This window comes from Ambystoma mexicanum, chromosome 6p (assembly GCF_040938575.1).
Source record: "Ambystoma mexicanum isolate Mex_15411 chromosome 6p, UKY_AmexF1_1, whole genome shotgun sequence".
NCBI classification, from domain to species: domain Eukaryota; kingdom Metazoa; phylum Chordata; class Amphibia; order Caudata; family Ambystomatidae; genus Ambystoma; species Ambystoma mexicanum.
In genome coordinates, this window is record NC_090935.1 from 306,889,304 (window position 1) to 306,910,809 (window position 21,506).

Consider the following 21,506-nt stretch of genomic DNA (forward strand, 5'->3'; position numbering starts at 1 on the left):
GTCACTGCCGTCTGACCTTCTGGACTAGCCTGAAGTTCCACCGGAGTTCTAAAACAAAATAAAAATTACCAGCCAGGCTTCTCCCGATCATCGCACTGAACGGTAAGTGCTTACGGGCAATATCGGCTGTGTGATTGCGGGGGCCCGCAGTGACTTTGCTTTCGAACAACACTGCCAACGAGAACAACACTGCCAACGTGCAGAGCTGTGTTAGGAAGCCACCATCTTGTGCGGCTGTCCGACAGCACCCCGAAATTAGATTTGGTTTTAATGACAATAGTTGATGTGCTATCTCTGCTGTGCCCTGGGAGCCTTCATTCAAGACTGCACTTGTTCAGGCAGAACTACATTGGAGCTAGATTTCCAAGAGAAAGTGGGGAACAGCCGCCTCTGATACACCATTACTGATGCTCTGTGCAAAAACATCTCCAGAAATAGTGCATAACGGGAGGTTGGTTAAATTGGTTTTATGTGGCTTAGAGCCTCCACATATCAACACTAAGAAAACCCATATATGTACTTTGGAAAAAGGTTGCCCATTCCGGGTTGACTTTTGTTGGTTACATCATGGCCCACTATCTCATGGAAAGGTCAAAGGCTAGCCAACCTTCGCAAAATTTAAACATATAAACTCACTCAATTGTATCCAATCAACATTCTCGAGACACAGAGGATTTTATTATTGCCATGATGAAAACTTAGAGGTAAACCAAGGTACAAAACCAATTCTGGTTGAAGTATTGTATGAACTACATGCCATAACAGTACATGAATTTCCAGTGTACCTATTATTAATTTACTGTCAGCACTCCTTTATTGTAATAATTTACAAGCTTTTGGACACCCTCCTTGTGTAAGGTTCCACGATCTCTGCAAACATTGTCAAAGGGCACCACGTGGCTATGCCGGCGGCTTCCATATGTGGACCTCGTTGCCTGCGCATTCTTGTGATGATAATAAAAGGCAATGTGGTGGTACTGTCACTTGGACGAGGCTGCACTGCACGAAAGTGGCAGTTCACAGACTTATGAATGATTGGATACACAATATAAACGCTTACATTTAAAATAACAAAATCAGCGCGGCTATTGGCCACTGACGCAATGTCTTGACTTTGCATGCAATTAAACACAACCGTGCCTGCAACAATACTGCAACCACACATATATTATTTTGATAAAACTTTCAAAAAATATATATATTACAGTCCCAATTATAATCGCAGATCCATGAAAATATCACACATATGTACATTTACCCTCAACACATGACTTGTTGCATACTGTAAACATGTTAACATCAACCAACTGCATTCTTACGATCACATTATAGTACTGGACCAGTGTGGAACATTTCCAAAGAATTTCAGTAAAACACATTAGAACATCTTTAAAACATACACTGATAATATCGATTCACGCAGCACCTGTTTCTCCAAAAGGAAAAGTATATCAAATTATAGAAAGATAAAAGTGTGTGCTGTAAGTCTCAGGGGGAATGGTTTGGCTTCTATGACTGTTTCGTAGATGCCACGAGGACATTATTCTGGGCACAGTAAAACACTAATAATATTTGAGATCAAATTTTGCAATGGCCTTCTTTCCAGAATGGTGGAGTCTGTAATCATTTTGTCAGGACCCCACAACTCCTGATTCTCCTGCACCCCTCCCCCAACACAGACGTAATGAATGGAAATTAACCAAATGAAACACTCACCTTTGCTTAGCTACTGCACATACTTGACAGACTTCTTACAATAGACTGGCATGCAACTTTAGAAAATAAATAATTTTCTAAAATACAGCTGGCCGAATGGAATTTCATGGAGAACTGAAAAGCCAAGCTATGCTATGTTCAGTCCAGCACGAGAGCCTGATTCATGTAATTATTTGCGTGAAAAACGCAGATTTGCGCGCATTTCTGCCTGAAAATCCCCATACTTCAAACAAGGATCTTCGAGCAGAAAGGAGCGCAAATCTGCACTTTCCACGCAAATAATTCCATGAATCAGGCTGTGGTTTCTGGGAAATTAAGGGAGGGTAGGCCTATGCCGCTCCAGTAATGGTGGGGAGGCTCATTTCTACCCTACTTGGTTGTCAGAAAGCAAATGATTTCTTGAGATAAGTGAGCTACAGCTGAAAATTATTTTGCAGGCTGGGTTGCATGTGTGTGCCTCCGATCCTCTCTTATTAGCAACTTGCATAATATTGTGTTATTGACCCACTAAGGCCAATAATTCACTCATCACATGACCTCTCTCTTCCCTGCAGCCCTCTTGTGGTCCTCCTGTTAGACGAGACACCCAGGTAGTGATGTTCCTTTATCGAATGTGGCTTTCTGTGCTCACACTCATGGCTGCAAATGGGGTTGGACTTCCCGACGTAGAACCCCAGAAGGTTTGTTTTTTTTTTTTAAATCCAGCTAAGAACTAGGGCCCTGTTTGGATGCCAATCACCTTGGAATTACCCCCTTTTTTTCTGGCTGTAAACAGATGACCCCCCCTTCCCAAGATGCATTTTGCATTGTGGCATCCAGCATGAACTTTCAATGTCTGGTCCCATTGGAGCAGATAAAGGAGCCAATTGGATGCATCAACAGCTCACTTATGACTACACAGCCCTCGTTGGGGGGAAGCACTTCGCTTTATTAACCCTGGCCTTCCACCTGTTTTCCCTTTTATGGGTGATAACATGGAGAATATATACTTCTGCAGGGTGTGTGATCTGGTTCAGTGAGAGTGCGACCGCCATGCTTTTGTTTTGTTGGAGGGATCTGTGCTTCCATGTTGCAAACAGATCCCTAGAGAAGCTGCTTCGACACCCTGGGCTACCCTAAATGGATTAGAACCTGCATTGACCTATGCCATTTTTATTTTGTTTTTATTTTAATGTTGTTATTATAGTGCACTGTATTGTACTGCTGGTTCATTGTATAGCACACACATTGATTAGCAGATGTGACCCCTTTTAATGCCAGGTTTGGAAACTCGACCAGGTGTGTTAAGCCACTCCTTTGTTTAAAAAAGAAAAAAAGAAATGTAAATTGCTTTTTTATATTGTCCAGCCTCTAAGTGCGGAACCCAGGTATCAACCCCGTCCTGCTCTGCGTTGTCTTGTTTCTTTCGTTGCCACTGAGCTATACTCCCGGCCCTAATAGGCCACCTCTTTTTAAGGGCTTGTTAATCGCATACAATTATTGAATCCTTCCAGCAAATGCTATTTTTGTGACTCATTGGGGGCCCCTTCGATTTCTTATCCCACTTTAGGCACTGGGTGCACACCATTGCTACTGGGCACGTGTTTAAAGATCTTGAAGTCTCCTTGTCAGCTGCTTTGCTTTGGTGAATTTAGCGAATTTGCTTTTCAGTAACATATTGTGTATAAAATGTTTTGATTATATATAAAACACAGTCACGTTACAATTATGTGCCCCTTTTACGGCACCGCTTTGCCTGAAAAACTGGTACATAGGAGATCATGTGGCAGAGCAGATTTTGAAAACTAGGGTTCTTCGATCCTGAACATTAGAAATGTTAAAATATGGAAGTATTTCAAATGAATATCAAAGTAAAATTGCTTTCCAACAATTCAACATACCACAGTCAGGGGGACGTATTTTGGAAATTAGGGAACCATGGTTTTGACCTCACAGCTTGTTGCGTTTTTGAGGCTTAAGCAACATCATGCATTAATTCTATGCACACCCTTATCTAAGACAAATGTAAACACTGTTATTTTACTGGAACTGAACTTGAAAAACAGCCAAAAGGATTAGCCAACATCTACAAGATTTGTGTTTGAGGAAGCACAGCAGAACCTGTGAGTACCCCGCCCTTCCAAATCTGCCATTACTTCCATCTCAAGTCCTTCTTCAATTTCCATCCTTCGATATGTCGTTGCTTGGAAAGAACAGACACAAAAAGGCCAGCGACTAGAATCCTGTTGCCCTTCGCGAATAACTTAGTGTGAAACGAGAAGGGGGATACAGCAGATGGTGCGCATTAGTGAGCATGACAGTTGTTTAGACTGTTAATAAATAATCCCATAGCAATTAAATAAGTATTTAGCAGCATTCGAGACGCCAACAACTAGTGCAAACCTTTGATACAGAGGCCAAGGGCTGGGTTGCAGATGAATGCAGAAATCATTGCTGCCTTATGGGTTATCGGTGATAGAAAAGGGTCTTTGGTAACCACGGCGTGTAAACACCAACGTGCAGGTAGAAAAAAGAACAATGTGACGCGTCACTGTCTTAGAAAATCCACCTGTCTTTTGTAATGAGAATTCCGCAGTGACTGTGTCCAACGACAGTGGTAAGGCACAATGATTTCTCGCCCTTCTGGCGAATATCTGACGACAGCCTTGGTATTATATCTTGGTATCATTCTTCCATCAAATCTTTCAGAACAAATATATATATGTATATATACACAAAACAATCGCTATCTACACCACCCTTCGCGGAGGGCGCTCAATGTTATCTTTTGCTCTTTGCCTTGGCACCATGCCCTGTTTTCCGTGAATTTGCGGAGGAGTTTGGTTGCGCTTTCGTCTTGACTGCGGCCGGTTTCTTCTGTTTCTGCAGCGATGTCAGCCCCAACATTTCACAATATTTATTGCACAGGTGAAGAGCTTTAAATTGTTCAATGAAAGAAATGGAGCAGTTGCCTTTGAAACCTTTATATCTGGAAAAAAAAAGAAAACAGATACGGGTTAAAATTTGTACTAGAAATTGTTTCTCTTTCTATTTCTATTTATGACGTCAGAGGCACTACTACCAACATGTTTTGCAGTATTCGACGCAAACAGCAATCAATGACCCAGAAGCCAGCATCACTCCCCATTTAGAAGAGACTGTTCTACGGAGATCAAGTGGAAGAGAAGTCCACAATTTAGCTGTCAGCACAGCACTAGATCGCCCAGATGCTCTGACATGTTTTGAAGAATGTGCAAAAATAAGGTTAAAATAAGCATAGCGTTGTGGTCTAGAAGATGCCAGCCATACAAATCGTTGCTCATTGTAAAGCGTTGTGGTCTAGAAGATGCAGCCATATAAATCGTTGCTCAATGTAAAGCGTTGTGGTCTAGAAGATGCCAGCCATATAAATTGTTGCCCAATGTAAAGCGTTGTGGTCTAGAAGATGCCAGCCATATAAATTGTTGCCCAATGTAAAGCGTTGTGGTCTAGAAGATGCCAGCCATATAAATTGTTGCCCAATGTAAAGCGTTGTGGTCTACAAGATGCCAGCCATATAAATTGTTGCTCAATTTAAAGCGTTGTGGTCTAGAAGATGCAGCCATATAAATTGTTGCCCAATGTAAAGTGTTGTGGTCTACAAGATGCCAGCCATATAAATTGTTGCTCAATTTAAAGCGTTGTGGTCTAGAAGATGCCAGCCATACAAATCATTGCTCAATGTAAAGCGTTGTGGTCTAGAAGATGCAGCCATATACATTGTTGCCCAATGTAAAGCGTTGTGGTCTAGAAGATGCCAGCCATATAAATTGTTGCCCAATGTAAAGCGTTGTGGTGTACAAGATGCCAGCCATATAAATTGTTGCCCAATGTAAAGTGTTGTGGTGTACAAGATGCCAGCCATATAAATCGTTGCTCAATGTAAAGCGTTGTGGCCTAGAAGATGCCAGCCATATAAATTGTTGCCCAATGTAAAGCGTTGTGGTGTACAAGATGCCAGCCATATAAATTGTTGCCCAATGTAAAGCGTTGTGGTCTACAAGATGCCAGCCATATAAATTGTTGCTCAATTTAAGGCGTTGTGGTCTAGAAGATGCCAGCCATATAAATCGTTGCCCAATATAAAGTGGCGAAAACCCACAGAGAACTTTATGAGCCAGTGTGAGCAGTTTAAAAGAAATGCTACTCTTACTGGTAACCAATCGGATCTTCGAAGGACTGGGGAAAAATGAGCCAATCTGGCTGTGCGGTGACAATCCTAGCCGTAGAGAGTCCCACTAGTCTATTCTAGATTCCACTAAGGCTCTAGCACAATGCCTGAAAGAGGAGGCCTGACTTGGTGAAGCAGCATTAAGAAAAAGTCTTAGTTTTTTAATGTCAGATTCATTTGAGGTACCATAGAAAGAGTAGAATCGAAGATCCTGCCCAATGATTTAGCTTTAGATTGGACCTTAATTATATGCTCCCCTAAGATAAAATGCAGAGAAGTTCATAAGGGCTTAGAAAGTGTTAGAGAAGAATCTCCGGACAAAATGTCTGTCTTGCCTTGATGCAGCCCAAGCCATTTTTTGGCCATCAACAGTTCAATGCATTTAAAAATAGACTTAATATGTGCGCAGTTGGTAGCCGGAGCCCGATCCAAACAAAGAACTGACATGGTGTCATCTACATAATTCTGAAACACTGCCCCCAGATTAACCAGATAATCAAGCATTGGCTTAATCTATTTTATTTAAAGAATGGGAGACATTAAGGATCCCTGAGGGATATCAAATTCCACTGGTTCTGGGCTCGAATCGTGTGGGCCCATTATGTCGTACGATGTGCGATTGTTTAAAAATAACGATAGCAATTTTACAGAGGAATTTGACGCTCCAGCCAGCTCTCAAAAGCTCCACCACAGTCAAGAATGGTCAATGGTGTCAAAGGCCACTGAGAGGTAGAGGAGCATAAGCAGTCATGCATGCCCGTGATCCGCCGTGGTTAAGCACCTTCAGTGCTTTTTTAAGCAGCAGCATCTTCAATGTGTAAGTTTCTCTTTGTGAGAAGTCACTCATTCGCCTGAATCATTGTTGCACAATTCTTTCCCTCAACCCCTACACACCTATCTGGTTTTTAGGGTAATAACCAGGGTAGGGATTGGGCCTAAACGGAGCTTCCGCAATGTTTGTCTTGCCGGAGCTCTGCTCCACCCTGAGGTCCAGGGCTAGCCTAGGAAACTCCCAGATCTGTCTGGGCGCTGAGCTCTCATCCAACTGCAGCCTGCATTTTAATCCACTCGAAGCCCAGATGCAAAAATCTTGGTATAAGAGACTGAATGCAGAAACAGCTGAAGCCTCACATCCTGTTAAAGAAAGGAAAAATTGGTATATATGTCTTCCTATTTACAGACTTATTTTGTTAGGGTGAGTGTTGTGACCTAAGAAAATAACATTTCCATTACTCGTTCAAACGTTTTCATGTCTATATCACTATCACAGACTTGTTTTAAATTTAAAATTGTGGGCATTCTTGTGTTCCCAAAATGCTCTTGGTTTTTATGCAAATTGCCTGGCCTGGGATCCATGAAGAGCTATTAAGCTGCATGACTAGTGCCATGCCCCGCTGCATCCCTGGAAGGCAAGTTTATCTCATGAATGTTCGTGTTTGTTTTCCGGAAATCCTGTGCAGGATAGAAACATAATGGGCCGGAGTTTGCGCCACTGCAGAAGATACTAGAAACAGTGCGTCGGGTCGCTGTTTGGTGATTCGGGTCACTGTTTGGTGAAAGGAAATCATACAATTCCAACCCTGTAAATGTGGATGTCATTCCACGTTTTTCAAAGCCAAAATACCTCCACACTTTAAATGTTGCGACAGGAACGACATCTGTTACAGAAATATAGTAGTCAAATGTTAGATTAAAAAAAAAACAGGTAGAATTATCCTGTCTTCTGATTTTCAAATCTCAACTAACAGGAAGGGAAATTAACAAGTGGATTTCTAAAAGTCCCAATACAGTAGAAGTTCAAGGAAAATAAAACCAATGCCACTGGCAAGAATATTGGACGTTCTGTTTGAAGCACAGTGCATTCTCTGACAGTCTTCACTCCCATGTCCTGATTTTATGAAAACACTTGGCTTTCTCCAGGCTTAAAAATATCCAAAAGGTCTTAAGTGAAGCACCGGCTGGACATGCTTCCACCGAAAGACTGGCTTTCCATAGCAAAACATCTAGAGTTAAATATACAATGATAAATACTTTTTTGTTATTGTTACTTTAACTTCCTTCTTTGGTGCACCATACTGTTTAGGCATGGCTGTGATTTTCCCAGCCAACCCCAACAGCGTTAGAGAGGTGTAATGCTAGCAGATCTTCACAATCGTTTGGTGGGCGTGGCAACATTTGTGGCAGTAGGCATTGCGCCTGTGGTTAAACACACAATGATTCAGATGTGTGTGTCTGCATATTCCTTTTAATATACTTATATATATATATGTTATATAAAAAGGCAATTAGGTAAAACCTTTATTCGTGATATTCATGAACTTAAGCACACAACTAATGGGGCCATATGAATAAACAATTACAATCCATCTCCGCGGATAACTCCTTCCGTCAGGTAGCCCCCCTGCATCCACCCAGGAGTGTAAAGGCCTCCGCCGGGCAGTAGGGAGTTTGATACTCCACTGGTAGACTATCCTATGCAGGAAGTTTCAATGGGCCCCTAGGCTTCAAACCTTGTGTAATTTGTCCAATTTAAGTACCTTTCTAAAACCACTTCGGTATTCCCCGGCTACTTCCAGCTCCAAAATGCTAAGTCAATACTCAGCGGCCGTGCAGTGGGGCAGGGTTGGATTGACAGGGGCTAGAGTGTCAGCAGGCCCATCCCTACATTACTGCCATGGCACGGACAGCCTGGTGGCAGTCCCGCCCTTTATTTGATATACACTATCATCAGAAATGGAAGCCTATTGATGTCTTGGTCCTTGAGGTGTCTATCTCATGGGGTAACTGCTGCAGGCAGGCCAGAGGCTGAAATCCACCGAACTGGCTGCGCTCACAGCAAAGAGTGAGCATGCCTGACCCATCATGAGTGGATGCCTGACCCATCATGAGGGGATTATTTACCATTTCTCAAGCACAGGCGGTCGATGATCTTGGTTATTACCAAAACTCCTCTACCACTCTAGTCTCATACATCCCACCAATAATACGACGTACATTTGCCACCCAAATACCGTAATACCGACATGGAAATAATTGCCCAAATTCCTCCTCAAGCAGCCCCCACCTGTTCTAGGAGTGAGGTGCTGTGCTTTTCCGCCTCGAAGTGCATGACGAAGTTGGGTTTGCCCAATTACTTCCACGTCGATGTTGTGGTGTGAAGATTTTCAGCACACGTCAAGATTGCTGGTGCGATTTCTGTGTCACACTTATGGTTCAGACCCATTTAGGTGTCACCATTGTCGACATTCACAATCTGGGTGATGTGGAGGGTAGGGATGTAACGGTATTACGGTATACCGTTAAAGATACCTTGAACCACTTAATTGAACAATAATAACTGTCACATTGTTTATACCGGTATACCGTTCATACCGTTAAGTGTGCTTTTCAGTCTGATTTGGAAAGGCTGCACTAAGCAAGTGCTGCGCAGTCTTGGTCTTGCACTGTTAGGTGTGCCGTCTGCCAAGTAGTTTCAGTTGGAGCAGTTTTTAATGCCATTCCATAAACCACACGTGACTGACACAAAATCAATATGTTAGCAATAGGAAGAATAAATACAGTGCCAAGAAGGAAAAGTGTTTACTTTGGGTTGGCGGTTTGGGGTTTATATATTTATAATGGATAATGTTTTCTAAACATATGACAATGGGGGATTTCCCTGGTTCCATCATTGAATTTACATATAATAAGTCGCAGTGCGAAATGTACTCAACTCTGTGGGTATTCTCTGCTGCCATGCTAAAGTGTAACATGTCCGTGATTACTGAACACCTTTTGGCCCGCAAGTAAACTGAAGGCTGTAATGTAAAGAGAGAGTGTGTGCGTGTGTATGCGCACAAGCGTATTCTACCATCAGACTCCATTGATCTGTGGCATGCAGGTCATCAAGATAGCAACATGTTCATCTTCACCAGTAGCCAGCGGGGGGGGGCTAAAAGCCAAAATGACCACTTAAGAAAAGCTATTCAGTTTGCTTTGCCAGTTGCAGCAGGCCTCCACCCCACCCCCTCCTCTCCACACGTGTGTTTGTGTTTGGTGGAAGCAAGGCATTTCAGTGGAAAGTATGTTGAAAAGCCCAATTCTGGCCCTGGGTGCCTGGTTTTGTTTGTGATGATAAATCTGACAATTTATGACCTTTTAGAAAATATTTGTTAAGATTAGTTAACTCCACCTGCTATACCGCGATAACCATGATATACCGTCATTTGGCAAGAAGGTTATTGTACCGTCATAAAACTAATACCGTGACATCCCTAGTGGAGGGGCCTGACTGCAATATTCGATGGTTAATAGATACATAGTTATTTTCAGTCACTGCATCCTGTCAAAGTATACGGGCAAACATCTCCTTTCCCACGCTATCAGTGAAACCACCGCCTAAGCAGCAAACTCGGGGTTAAATGTGTCATTACGCAGTAGCCTGTGTCTTCTGAGCACACAGTTGCAGCGCTCCGTGCAACAGTGGCTGGATGGGATGAGGAGTCTCCTGGGGAGACCCGTCCATAACATTATACTGCACCCACTCAAGCATGAGTGCTGTGCAAAGCCCTTAATTGGACTAAATGTAACATGGTCCCCTTCTGGTGCTTCTCCCTTATTAGACGAGCGAGCGAGCACAGACTTGTTTGCATAGCACTCTCCCCACAGTGCTTGCATTCCAAGGGATAAAACTCAATAAAGGCGAATATCCGTCCTTGGTAATACTGCCGGGCGGGCTCTGCACGAGCTCGCTCAGAATGAAACTCCTCCTTTCTCTGCCTGAGCAGCAATAATGCTACCATTGCCCATCAAGAGCATGTGTGGTAAATTCAGTGCTCTGAGCGGCCTGCAGACTCGAACCGGGGCTGTTAGGGGGCGCGCCTTGGCAGGGGGTCGGTGCCGCAATTAGGTGGCAACACTTACCTCATCTGAACACTGCCTGTTAGGACACACCCCACAAGAGCCCTGGCTCGATTGTGCAAACAGGGCAGGGGCCGTGGCCTAACAGGCACCATTCAGGTCAGGTAAGTGTTTCCTTGCCTTGTCATTGTGGTGCTGACCTCCTGCCAGGCACCCCTTTCAGTGAAGATGCAGGGATCTTCACCCTCTCACTGAGCCTGGCAGGGGGTCAGAGAAGCAATGAAAAGCAAGCCTGAAGTTCTCGCTTGCACACGACAGCTTCAGGCTTTACAAAAAAGTCTCGCCTTTTAATTGTGTTGCCAACTCCCCGCCAGACAGCACTTTCATTAGAGATGCAGGGTGGTCAGAGACACGATGACATGGCAAGGCTTTTATTCTAAACCCTGAATCTATCCCTTACACACGAGAGCTTCAGACTTTACAAAAAAAGCCTTGCCTACTGCCAGCCTGGTGGCCTGGGGTTAGCAGGGCCCGGTCTCAAACACAATTTTCGGAGCTTGCTGGGGCTAGGCCACAGTTAGCCCTGGCCCACTTAAAGCCCTGGGTAAAGTAGCAAGAGCACACAACCAGCAGGAGTTTATTGGTCTTCTAGGTTTGTTCATTGAGAATGGAAAGTGCTTCACCAAGAAGCACTGCACGAAGGGCAAACTGACAGCTAGAGTAGTGCGATTGCTGTGCATTGCACAGTCATGATACCGCCACTAGAACTTTAGAGCAGATGGTGCAGGGGGTGGAGCTGGAAACAGTAAACAGGGGCAGCACAAGGCAGGCTTAAGGAGCATCTTCAGGGAGGCCACAGCAAACTATTGATCTATGGATTCATGAGCAAGGAATCAGGAGGCAGCAAGCGACCTATTATTCTATGATAGAAAACACACACACCTGGGCAGATAACAGCAATACAATGGTGATAGACAGAGTGTGAGGTACCCAGAAAGGGAAGCAGGAAGGAGGCCCACAGTAACAGACAAGAGCATTGATAGACCAACACACTCACACATTCTTCCCTGATGGTTAGTTGAAAATGTTTCCGACTCTGACTCAACCTAATAGTTATCCAGTCTAAACCCTCCCTTTCAGTAGAAAGTTCCTGTAGTGGCAGAGCATGTTGAGCCGCAGGATGCCACACTCACAGTACTGGCTGCCCTTCACTGATGATGCCCAACGGGGCAGACGCATGCTTCCAGTGTTGCTGTTGGTATTCCACCTCACTTGGAACTATTAAGGGTGATCATTATCTTGTTCATGTATAACATTAATTCATTTTGACAATAGTTGTCATGACAACGGGCACTTTGCACTGCATTGTATTCTACTGGATTTGGAACCACTAATAAATATAGACAGGTATGGGATAGAAGAACATGTACACAAGTGGCCTGTGAGTGGTACCTCTTTTGTCCCTGACCAACAATGACGTAATTCCAGCCCAAATGTGGACTTGAACACGAATCATATCTTGCATAATAGGCACTGACCGTCTGCAGTCCATTACAGTAGATACAAGAATCCATTGGGCAGCCATCCTTGATTTATAATATGGAGAAGAACTTTCTCAAGGGGACGATGGCCACAACGAAAGGATCCAAAAAGATCCAGGCCCAGAAATCTAAGGCTTCTGGAACTAAACCGATATAACTGCACAGAAAGCGTCATAATGAAGGACACGCTGGACTGAGTCATGCCAGCTATCCATGCACGTCTCAGTGAGACTGGGCAAGAGCAAAGAGATAACCAACCACAACAGTCTCAATGAGACTGGGCAAGAGCACAGAGATAACCACCTACATCGCTCTCATTGAGACTGGGCAAGAGCACAGAGATAACCAACCACATCGTCTCAATGAGACTGGGCAAGAGCACAGAGGTAACCAACCAAATCAATCTCAATGTGACTGGGCAAGAGCAAAGAGATAACCAACCACATCAGTCTCAATGAGACTGGACAAGAGCACAGAGGTAACCAACCAAATCAATCTCAATGTGACTGGGCAAGAGCACAGAGGTAACAAACCAAATCAATCTCAATGTGACTGGGCAAGAGCACAGAGGTAACCAACCAAATCAATCTCAATGTGACTGGACAAGAGCAAAGAGATAACCAACCACATCAGTCTCAATGAGACTGGGCAAGAGCACAGAGGTAACCAACCAAATCAATCTCAATGTGACTGGGCAAGAGCAAAGAGATAACCAACCACAACAGTCTCAATGAGACTGGGAAAGAGCACAGAGGTAACCAACCAAATCAATCTCAATGTGACTGGGCAAGAGCACAGAGGTAACAAACCAAATCAATCTCAATGTGACTGGGCAAGAACACAGAGGTAACCAACCAAATCAATCTCATTGTGACTGGGCAAGAGCACAGAGGTAACCAACCAAATCAATCTCATAGAGACTGGTCAAGAGCACAGAGATAACGAACCACACCAGTCTCCTTGAGAGGGGACACAGGCACATATAAAGGGCATAGCATCATATTGAAAGACATCAGCACAGGCGCAGTGTGTAGCTGTGGTAAATTGCCTGAATCTCAGGAAGCAGAGGCATACAGGAATGCCTGGATGAGAGGGCAGGGGCAAGCGCCTAAGTGAGAGGGGGCACTCGTGTGTTAAGTTTAAAGGGCCACGACGACAGAAAGGCAAGTTCCTCAGTGATTGCTCCTGGAGTGTAGTCTTCATATAGCTAATGGAGACCCTTTCTATCCCCTGGCTCTTCGTTCTGTTTTTGTGCCGCTGATATTGCCCACGCTGCCTCTGCCCTCTATATCAGCTGCAGCGGAACATGCCTGCAGGCCCAGCCATTGCTGGATGCATTCACTTTACAAGATGCTGTGCAAGAGCCCGCTCCCTCCCCAAAGTGACAACTAATTCACTGCCAATCAGACTGAAATGCCTTCTGATGGGGACCTCTCCTCCGTTCACGGATCAGAGGAGCGGCTCATTCTACGGAGTGTTCCCGGGGTTCATTATGCATGCCCGAGCTGTGCCACCGCGCGTAACATTATCCGGTGCCCTCGCCGGATGTGAAATGGAATAGACGCACCCGCTGCTGTTTGATCCTGGCAGGATTTCTTCATACAGAATGATGCATTAACCGCTGGGTCTCAGCTAATAGCATCCTGCACAGGGAATCTCAGGTAATAGCATCCTGCACAGGGAATCTCGGGTAATAGCATCCTGCACAGGGAATCTCGGGTAATAGCATCCTGCACAGGGAATCGCAAGTAATAGCATCCTGCACAGGGAATCTGAGCTAATACCATCCTGTACAGGAAATCTGAGCTAATAGCATCCTGCACAGGGAATCTCGGGTAATAGCATCCTTCACAGGGAATCGCAGGTAATAGCATCCTGCACAGGGAATCTCAGGTAATAGCATCCTGCACAGGGAATCTCGGGTAATAGCATCCTGCACAGGGAATCTCGGGTAATAGCATCCTGCACAGGGAATCGCAAGTAATAGCATCCTGCACAGGGAATCTGAGCTAATACCATCCTGCACAGGGAATCTGAGCTAATACCATCCTGCACAGGGAATCTGAGCTAATAGCATCCTGCACAGGGAATCTCGGGTAATAGCATCCTGCACAGGGAATCGCAGGTAATAGCATCCTGCACAGGGAATCTCAGGTAATAGCATCCTGCACAGGGAATCTGAGCTAATAGCATCCTGCACAGGGAATCGCAGGTAATAGCATCCTGTACAGGACATCTCAGGTAATAGGATCCTGCACAGGGAATCTGAGCTTATACCATCCTGCACAGGGAATCTGAGCTAATAGCATCCTGCACAGGGAATCTCAGGTAATAGCATCCCGCACAGGGAATCTCAGGTAATAGCATCCTGCACAGGGAATTGCAGGTAATAGCATCCTGGGAATCTCAGCTAATAGCATCCTGGTAATAGCATCCTGCACAACGAATCTCAGCTATTAGCATCTTGCACAGGGAATCTCAGCTAATATCATCCTGCACAGGGAATCACAGGTAATAGCATCCTGCACAGGGAATCTCAGGAAATAGCATCCTGCACAGAGAATCTGAGATAATAGCATCCCGCACAGGGAATCTCAAGTAATAACATCCTGCACAGGGAATCTCAATTAATGGCATCCTGAACAGGGAATCTCAGGTAATGGCATCCTGCACAGGGAATCTCAAGTAATAGCATCCTGCATAGAGATTCTCAGCTAATAGCATCCTGCACAGGGAATCTCAGGTAATAGCATCCTGCACAGAGAATCTCGGGTAATAGCATCCTGCACAGGGAATCTCAGGTAATAGCATCCTGAACAGGGAATCTGAGCTAATAGCATCCCGCACAGGGAATCTCAAGTAATAGCATCCTGCACAGGGAATCTTAGGCAATAGCATCCTGCACAGGGAATCTCAAGTAATAGCATCCTGCACATGGAATCTTAGGTAATAGCATCCTGCACAGGAAATCTCAGGTAATAGCATCCTGCACAGGGAATCTCAAGTAATAGCATCCTGCACAGGGAATCTCAGCTAATAGCATCCCTAATAGCATCCTGCACAGATATTCTCAGCTAATAGCATCCTGCACAGGGAATATCAGGTAATAGCATCCTGCACAGAGAATCTAAGGTAATAGCATCCTGCACAGGGAATCTCGGGTAATAGCATCCTGCACAGGGAATCAAAGCTAATAGCATCCCACACAGGGAATCTCAAGTAATAGCACCCTGCACAGGGAATCTTAGGTAATAGCATCCTGCACAAGGAATCTCAGGTAATAAAATCCTACACATGGAATCTCAGGTAATAGCATCCCGCACAGGGAATCTGAGCTAATAGCATCCCGCACAGGGAATCTCAAGTAATAGCATCCTGCACAGGGAATCTTAGGTAATAGCATCCTGCACAGGGAATCTGAGCTAATAGCATCCTGCACAGGGAATCACAGGTAATAGCATCCTGCACAGGGAATCTCAGCTAATAGCATCCTGCACAGCGAATCTCAGCTAATAGCATCCTGCACAGGGAATCTCAGCTAATAGCATCCTGCACAGGGAATCACAGGTAATAGCATCCTGCACAGGGAATCTCAGGTAATAGCATCCTGCAAAGGGAATCTGAGCTAATAGCATCCTGCACAGGGAATCGCAGGTAATAGCATCCTGCACATGGAATCTCAAGTAATAGCATCCTGCAAAGGGAATCTGAGCTAATAGCATCCTGCAAAGGGAATCTGAGCTAATAGCATCCCGCACAGCGAATCTCAAGTAATAGCATCCTGCACAGGGAATCTCAAGTAATAGCATCCTGCACAGGGAATCTCAGGTAATGGCATCCTGTGGAGGGAATCTCAAGTAATAGCATCCTGCACAGGGAACTCAGTTAATAGCATCCTGCACAGAGAATCTCAGCTAATAGCATCCTGCACAGAGAATCTCGGGTAATAGCATCCTGCACAGGGAATCTCAGGTAATAGCATCCTGCACAGGGAATCTGAGCTAATAGCATCCCGCACAGGGAATCTCAAGTAATAGCATCCTGCACAGGGAATCTTAGGTAATAGCATCCTGCACAGGGAATCTCAGGTAGATAACATCCTGCACATGGAATCTCAGGTAATAGCATCCGGCACAGGGAATCTGAGCTAATAGCATCCCGCACAGGGAATGTCAAGTAATAGCATCCTGCACAGGGAATCTCAGCTAATAGCATCCTGCACAGGGAATCTCAGGTAATAGCATCCTGCACAGGGAATCTCAAGTAATAGCATCCTGCACAGGGAATCTGAGCTAATAGCATCCCGCACAGGGAATCTAAAGTAATAGAATCCTGCACAGGGAATCTGAGCTAATAGCATCCCTAATAGCATCCTCCACAGGGAATCTGAGCTAATAGCATCCTGCACAGGGAATCGCAGGTAATAGCATCCTGCACAGAGAATCTCAGGTAATAGCATCCTGCACAGGGAATCTGAGCTAATAGCATCCTGCACAGGGAATCGCAGGTAATAGCATCCTGTACAGGGAATCTCAGGTAATAGCATCCTGCACAGGGAATCTGAGCTTATACCATCCTGCACAGGGAATCTGAGATAATAGCATCCTGCACAGGGAATCTCAGGTATTAGCATCCTGCACAGGGAATCTCAGGTAATAGCATCCTGCACAGGGAATTGCAGGTAATAGCATCCTGCACAGGGAATCTCAGCTAATAGCATCCGGGTAATAGCATCCTGCAAAACGAATCTCAGCTAATAGCATCTTGCACAGGGAATCTCAGCTAATAGCATCCTGCACAGGGAATCACAAGTAATAGCATCCTGCACAGGGAATCTCAGGTAGTAGCATCCTGCACAGGGAACCTCAGGTAATAGCATCCCTCACAGGGAATCTGAGCTAATAGCATCCCGCACAGGGAATCTCAGGTAATGGCATCCTGCACAGGGAATCTCAGGTAATGGCATCCTGCACAGGGAATCTCAAGTAATAGCATCCTGCACAGGGAACTCAGGTAATAGCATCCTGCACAGAGATACTCAGCTAATAGCATCCTGCACAGGGACTCTCAGGTAATAGCATCCTGCGCAGAGAATCTCGGGTAATAGCATCCTGCACTGGGAATCTCAGGTAATAGCATCCTGCACAGGGAATCTGAGCTAATAGCATCCCGCACAGGGAATCTCAAGTAATAGCATCCTGCACAGGGAATCTTAGGTAATAGCATCCTGCACAGGGAATCTCAGGTAATAACATCCTGCACATGGAATCTCAGGTAATAGCATCCCGCACAGGGAATCTGAGCTAATAGCATCCCGCACAGGGAATCTCAAGTAATAGCATCCTGCACAGGGAATCTTAGGTAATAGCATCCTGCACAGGGAATCTGAGCTAATAGCATCCTGCACAGGGAATCTCAAGTAATAGCATCATGCACAGGCAATTGCAGGTAATAGCATCCTGCACAGGGAATCTCAGCTAATAGCATCCTGGTAATAGCATCCTGCACAGCGAATCTCAGCTAATAGCATCCTGCACAGGGAATCTCAGCTAATAGCATCCTGCACAGGGAATCACAGGTAATAGCATCCTGCATAGGGAATCTCAGGTAATAGCATCCTGCACAGGGAATCTGAGCTAATAGCATCCTGCACAGGGAATCGCAGGTAATAGCATCCTGCACATGGAATCTCAAGTAATAGCATCCTACATAGGGAATCTGAGCTAATAGCATCCTGCACAGGGAATCTCAAGTAATAGCATCCTGCACAGGGAATCTCAAGTAATAGCATCCTGCACAGGGAATCTCAGGTAATGGCATCCTGCACAGGGAAGCTCAAGAAATAGCATCCTGCACAGGGAACTCAGGTAATAGCATCCTGCACAGAGAATCTCAGCTAATAGCATCCTGCACAGGGAATATCAGGTAATAGCATCCCGCACAGGGGATCTCAGGTAATAGCATCCTGCACAGGGAATCTGAGCTAATAGCATCCTGCACAGGGAATCGCAGGTAATAGCATCCTGTACAGGGAATCTCGGGTAATAGCATCCTGCACAGGGAATCTGAGCTTATACCATCCTGCGCAGGGAATCTAAGCTAATAGCATCCTGCACAGGGAATCTCAGGTATTAGCATCCTGCACAGGGAATCTCAGGTAATAGCATCCTGCACAGGGAATTGCAGGTAATAGCATCCTGCACAGGGAATCTCAGCTAATAGCATCCGGGTAATAGCATCCTGCACAACGAATCTCAGCTAATAGCATCTTGCACAGGGAATCTCAGCTAATAGCATCCTGCACAGGGAATCACAAGTAATAGCATCCTGCACAGGGAATCTCAGGTAGTAGCATCCTGCACAGGGAACCTCAGGTAATAGCATCCCTCACAGGGAATCTGAGCTAATAGCATCCCGCACAGGGAATCTCAGGTAATGGCATCCTGCACAGGGAATCTCAGGTAATGGCATCCTGCACAGGGAATCTCAAGTAATAGCATCCTGCACAGGGAACTCAGGTAATAGCATCCTGCACAGAGATACTCAGCTAATAGCATCCTGCACAGGGAATCTCAGGTAATAGCATCCTGCGCAGAGAATCTCGGGTAATAGCATCCTGCACTGGGAATCTCAGGTAATAGCATCCTGCACAGGGAATCTGAGCTAATAGCATCCCGCACAGGGAATCTCAAGTAATAGCATCCTGCACAGGGAATCTTAGGTAATAGCATCCTGCACAGGGAATCTCAGGTAATAACATCCTGCACATGGAATCTCAGGTAATAGCATCCCGCACAGGGAATCTGAGCTAATAGCATCCCGCACAGGGAATCTCAAGTAATAGCATCCTGCACAGGGAATCTTAGGTAATAGCATCCTGCACAGGGAATCTGAGCTAATAGCATCCTGCACAGGGAATCTCAAGTAATAGCATCATGCACAGGCAATTGCAGGTAATAGCATCCTGCACAGGGAATCTCAGCTAATAGCATCCTGGTAATAGCATCCTGCACAGCGAATCTCAGCTAATAGCATCCTGCACAGGGAATCTCAGCTAATAGCATCCTGCACAGGGAATCACAGGTAATAGCATCCTGCATAGGGAATCTCAGGTAATAGCATCCTGCACAGGGAATCTGAGCTAATAGCATCCTGCACAGGGAATCGCAGGTAATAGCATCCTGCACATGGAATCTCAAGTAATAGCATCCTACATAGGGAATCTGAGCTAATAGCATCCTGCACAGGGAATCTCAAGTAATAGCATCCTGCACAGGGAATCTCAAGTAATAGCATCCTGCACAGGGAATCTCAGGTAATGGCATCCTGCACAGGGAAGCTCAAGAAATAGCATCCTGCACAGGGAACTCAGGTAATAGCATCCTGCACAGAGAATCTCAGCTAATAGCATCCTGCACAGGGAATATCAGGTAATAGCATCCCGCACAGGGGATCTCAGGTAATAGCATCCTGCACAGGGAATCTGAGCTAATAGCATCCTGCACAGGGAATCGCAGGTAATAGCATCCTGTACAGGGAATCTCGGGTAATAGCATCCTGCACAGGGAATCTGAGCTTATACCATCCTGCGCAGGGAATCTAAGCTAATAGCATCCTGCACAGGGAATCTCAGGTATTAGCATCCTGCACAGGGAATCTCAGGTAATAGCATCCTGCACAGGGAATTGCAGGTAATAGCATCCTGCACAGGGAATCTCAGCTAATAGCATCCGGGTAATAGCATCCTGCACAACGAATCTCAGCTAATAGCATCTTGCACAGGGAATCTCAGCTAATAGCATCCTGCACAGGGAATCAAAAGTAATATCATCCTGCACAGGGAATCTCAGCTAATAGCATCCTGCACAGGGAATCACAGGTAATAGCATCCTGCATAGGGAATCTCAGGTAATAGCATCCTGCACAGGGAATCTGAGCTAATAGCATCCTGCACAGGGAATCACAGGTAATAGCATCCTGCACATGGAATCTCAAGTAATAGCATCCTACATAGGGAATCTGAGCTAATAGCATCCAGCACAGGGAATCTCAAGTAATAGCATCCTGCACAGTGAATCTCAAGTAATAGCATCCTGCACAGGGAATCTCAGGTAATGGCATCCTGCACAGGGAAGCTCAAGAAATAGCATCCTGCACAGGGAACTCAGGTAATAGCATCCTGCATAGGGAATCTGAGCTAATAGCATCCCGCACAGGGAATCTCAAGTAATAGCATCCTGCACAGGGAATCTCAAGTAATAGCATCCTGCACAGGGAATCTCAGGTAATGGCATCCTGCACAGGGAAGCTCAAGAAATAGCATCCTGCACAGGGAATCTGAGCTAATAGCATCCTGCACAGGGAATTGCAGGTAATAGCATCCTGCACATGGAATCTCAAGCAATAGCATCCTACATAGGGAATCTGAGCTAATAGCATCCTGCACAGGGAATCTCAAGTAATAGCATCCTGCACAGGGAATCTCAAGTAATAGCATCCTGCACAGGGAATCTCAGGTAATGGCATCCTGCACAGGGAAGCTCAAGAAATAGCATCCTGCACAGGGAACTCAGGTAATAGCATCCTGCACAGAGAATCTCAGCTAATAGCATCCTGCACAGGGAATATCAGGTAATAGCATCCCGCACAGGGGATCTCAGGTAATAGCATCCTGCACAGGGAATCTGAGCTAATAGCATCCTGCACAGGGAATCGCAGGTAATAGCATCCTGTACAGGGAATCACAGGTAATAGCATCCTGCACAGGGAATCTGAGCTTATACCATCCTGCACAGGGAATCTGAGCTAATAGCATCCTGCACAGGGAATCTCAGGTATTAGCATCCTGCAAAGGGAATCTCAGGTAATAGCATCCTGCACAGGGAATTGCAGGTAATAGCATCCTGCACAGGGAATCTCAGCTAATAGCATCCGGGTAATAGCATCCTGCACAACGAATCTCAGCTAATAGCATCTTGCACAGGGAATCTCAGCTAATAGCATCCTGCACAGGGAATCTCAGGTAATGGCATCCTGCACAGGGAACTCAGGTAGTAGCATCCTGCACAGAGATACTCAGCTAATAGCATCCTGCACAGGGAATCTCAGGTAATAGCATCCTGCGCAGAGAATCTCGGGTGATAGCATCCTGCACAGGGAATCTCAGGTAATAGCATCCTGCACAGGGAATCTGAGCTAATAGCATCCCGCACAGGGAATCT

At 45.3% G+C, this 21,506-nt stretch overlaps 1 protein-coding gene across 1 annotated transcript in view; it reads right to left on the bottom strand.

Annotated features, from left to right (window-relative positions):
* Positions 1 to 656: 656 nt before the first annotated feature.
* The window catches only part of ALPK2 (alpha kinase 2), a 535,735-nt gene continuing 514,885 nt past the window's right edge, over positions 657 to 21,506 (bottom strand). The window contains exon 11 of the mRNA XM_069626477.1: positions 657 to 4,684. Coding sequence (XP_069482578.1) covers positions 4,477 to 4,684 — 208 coding nt within the window. The 3' untranslated portion in view covers positions 657 to 4,476. The remainder of the gene's footprint in view (positions 4,685 to 21,506) is intronic.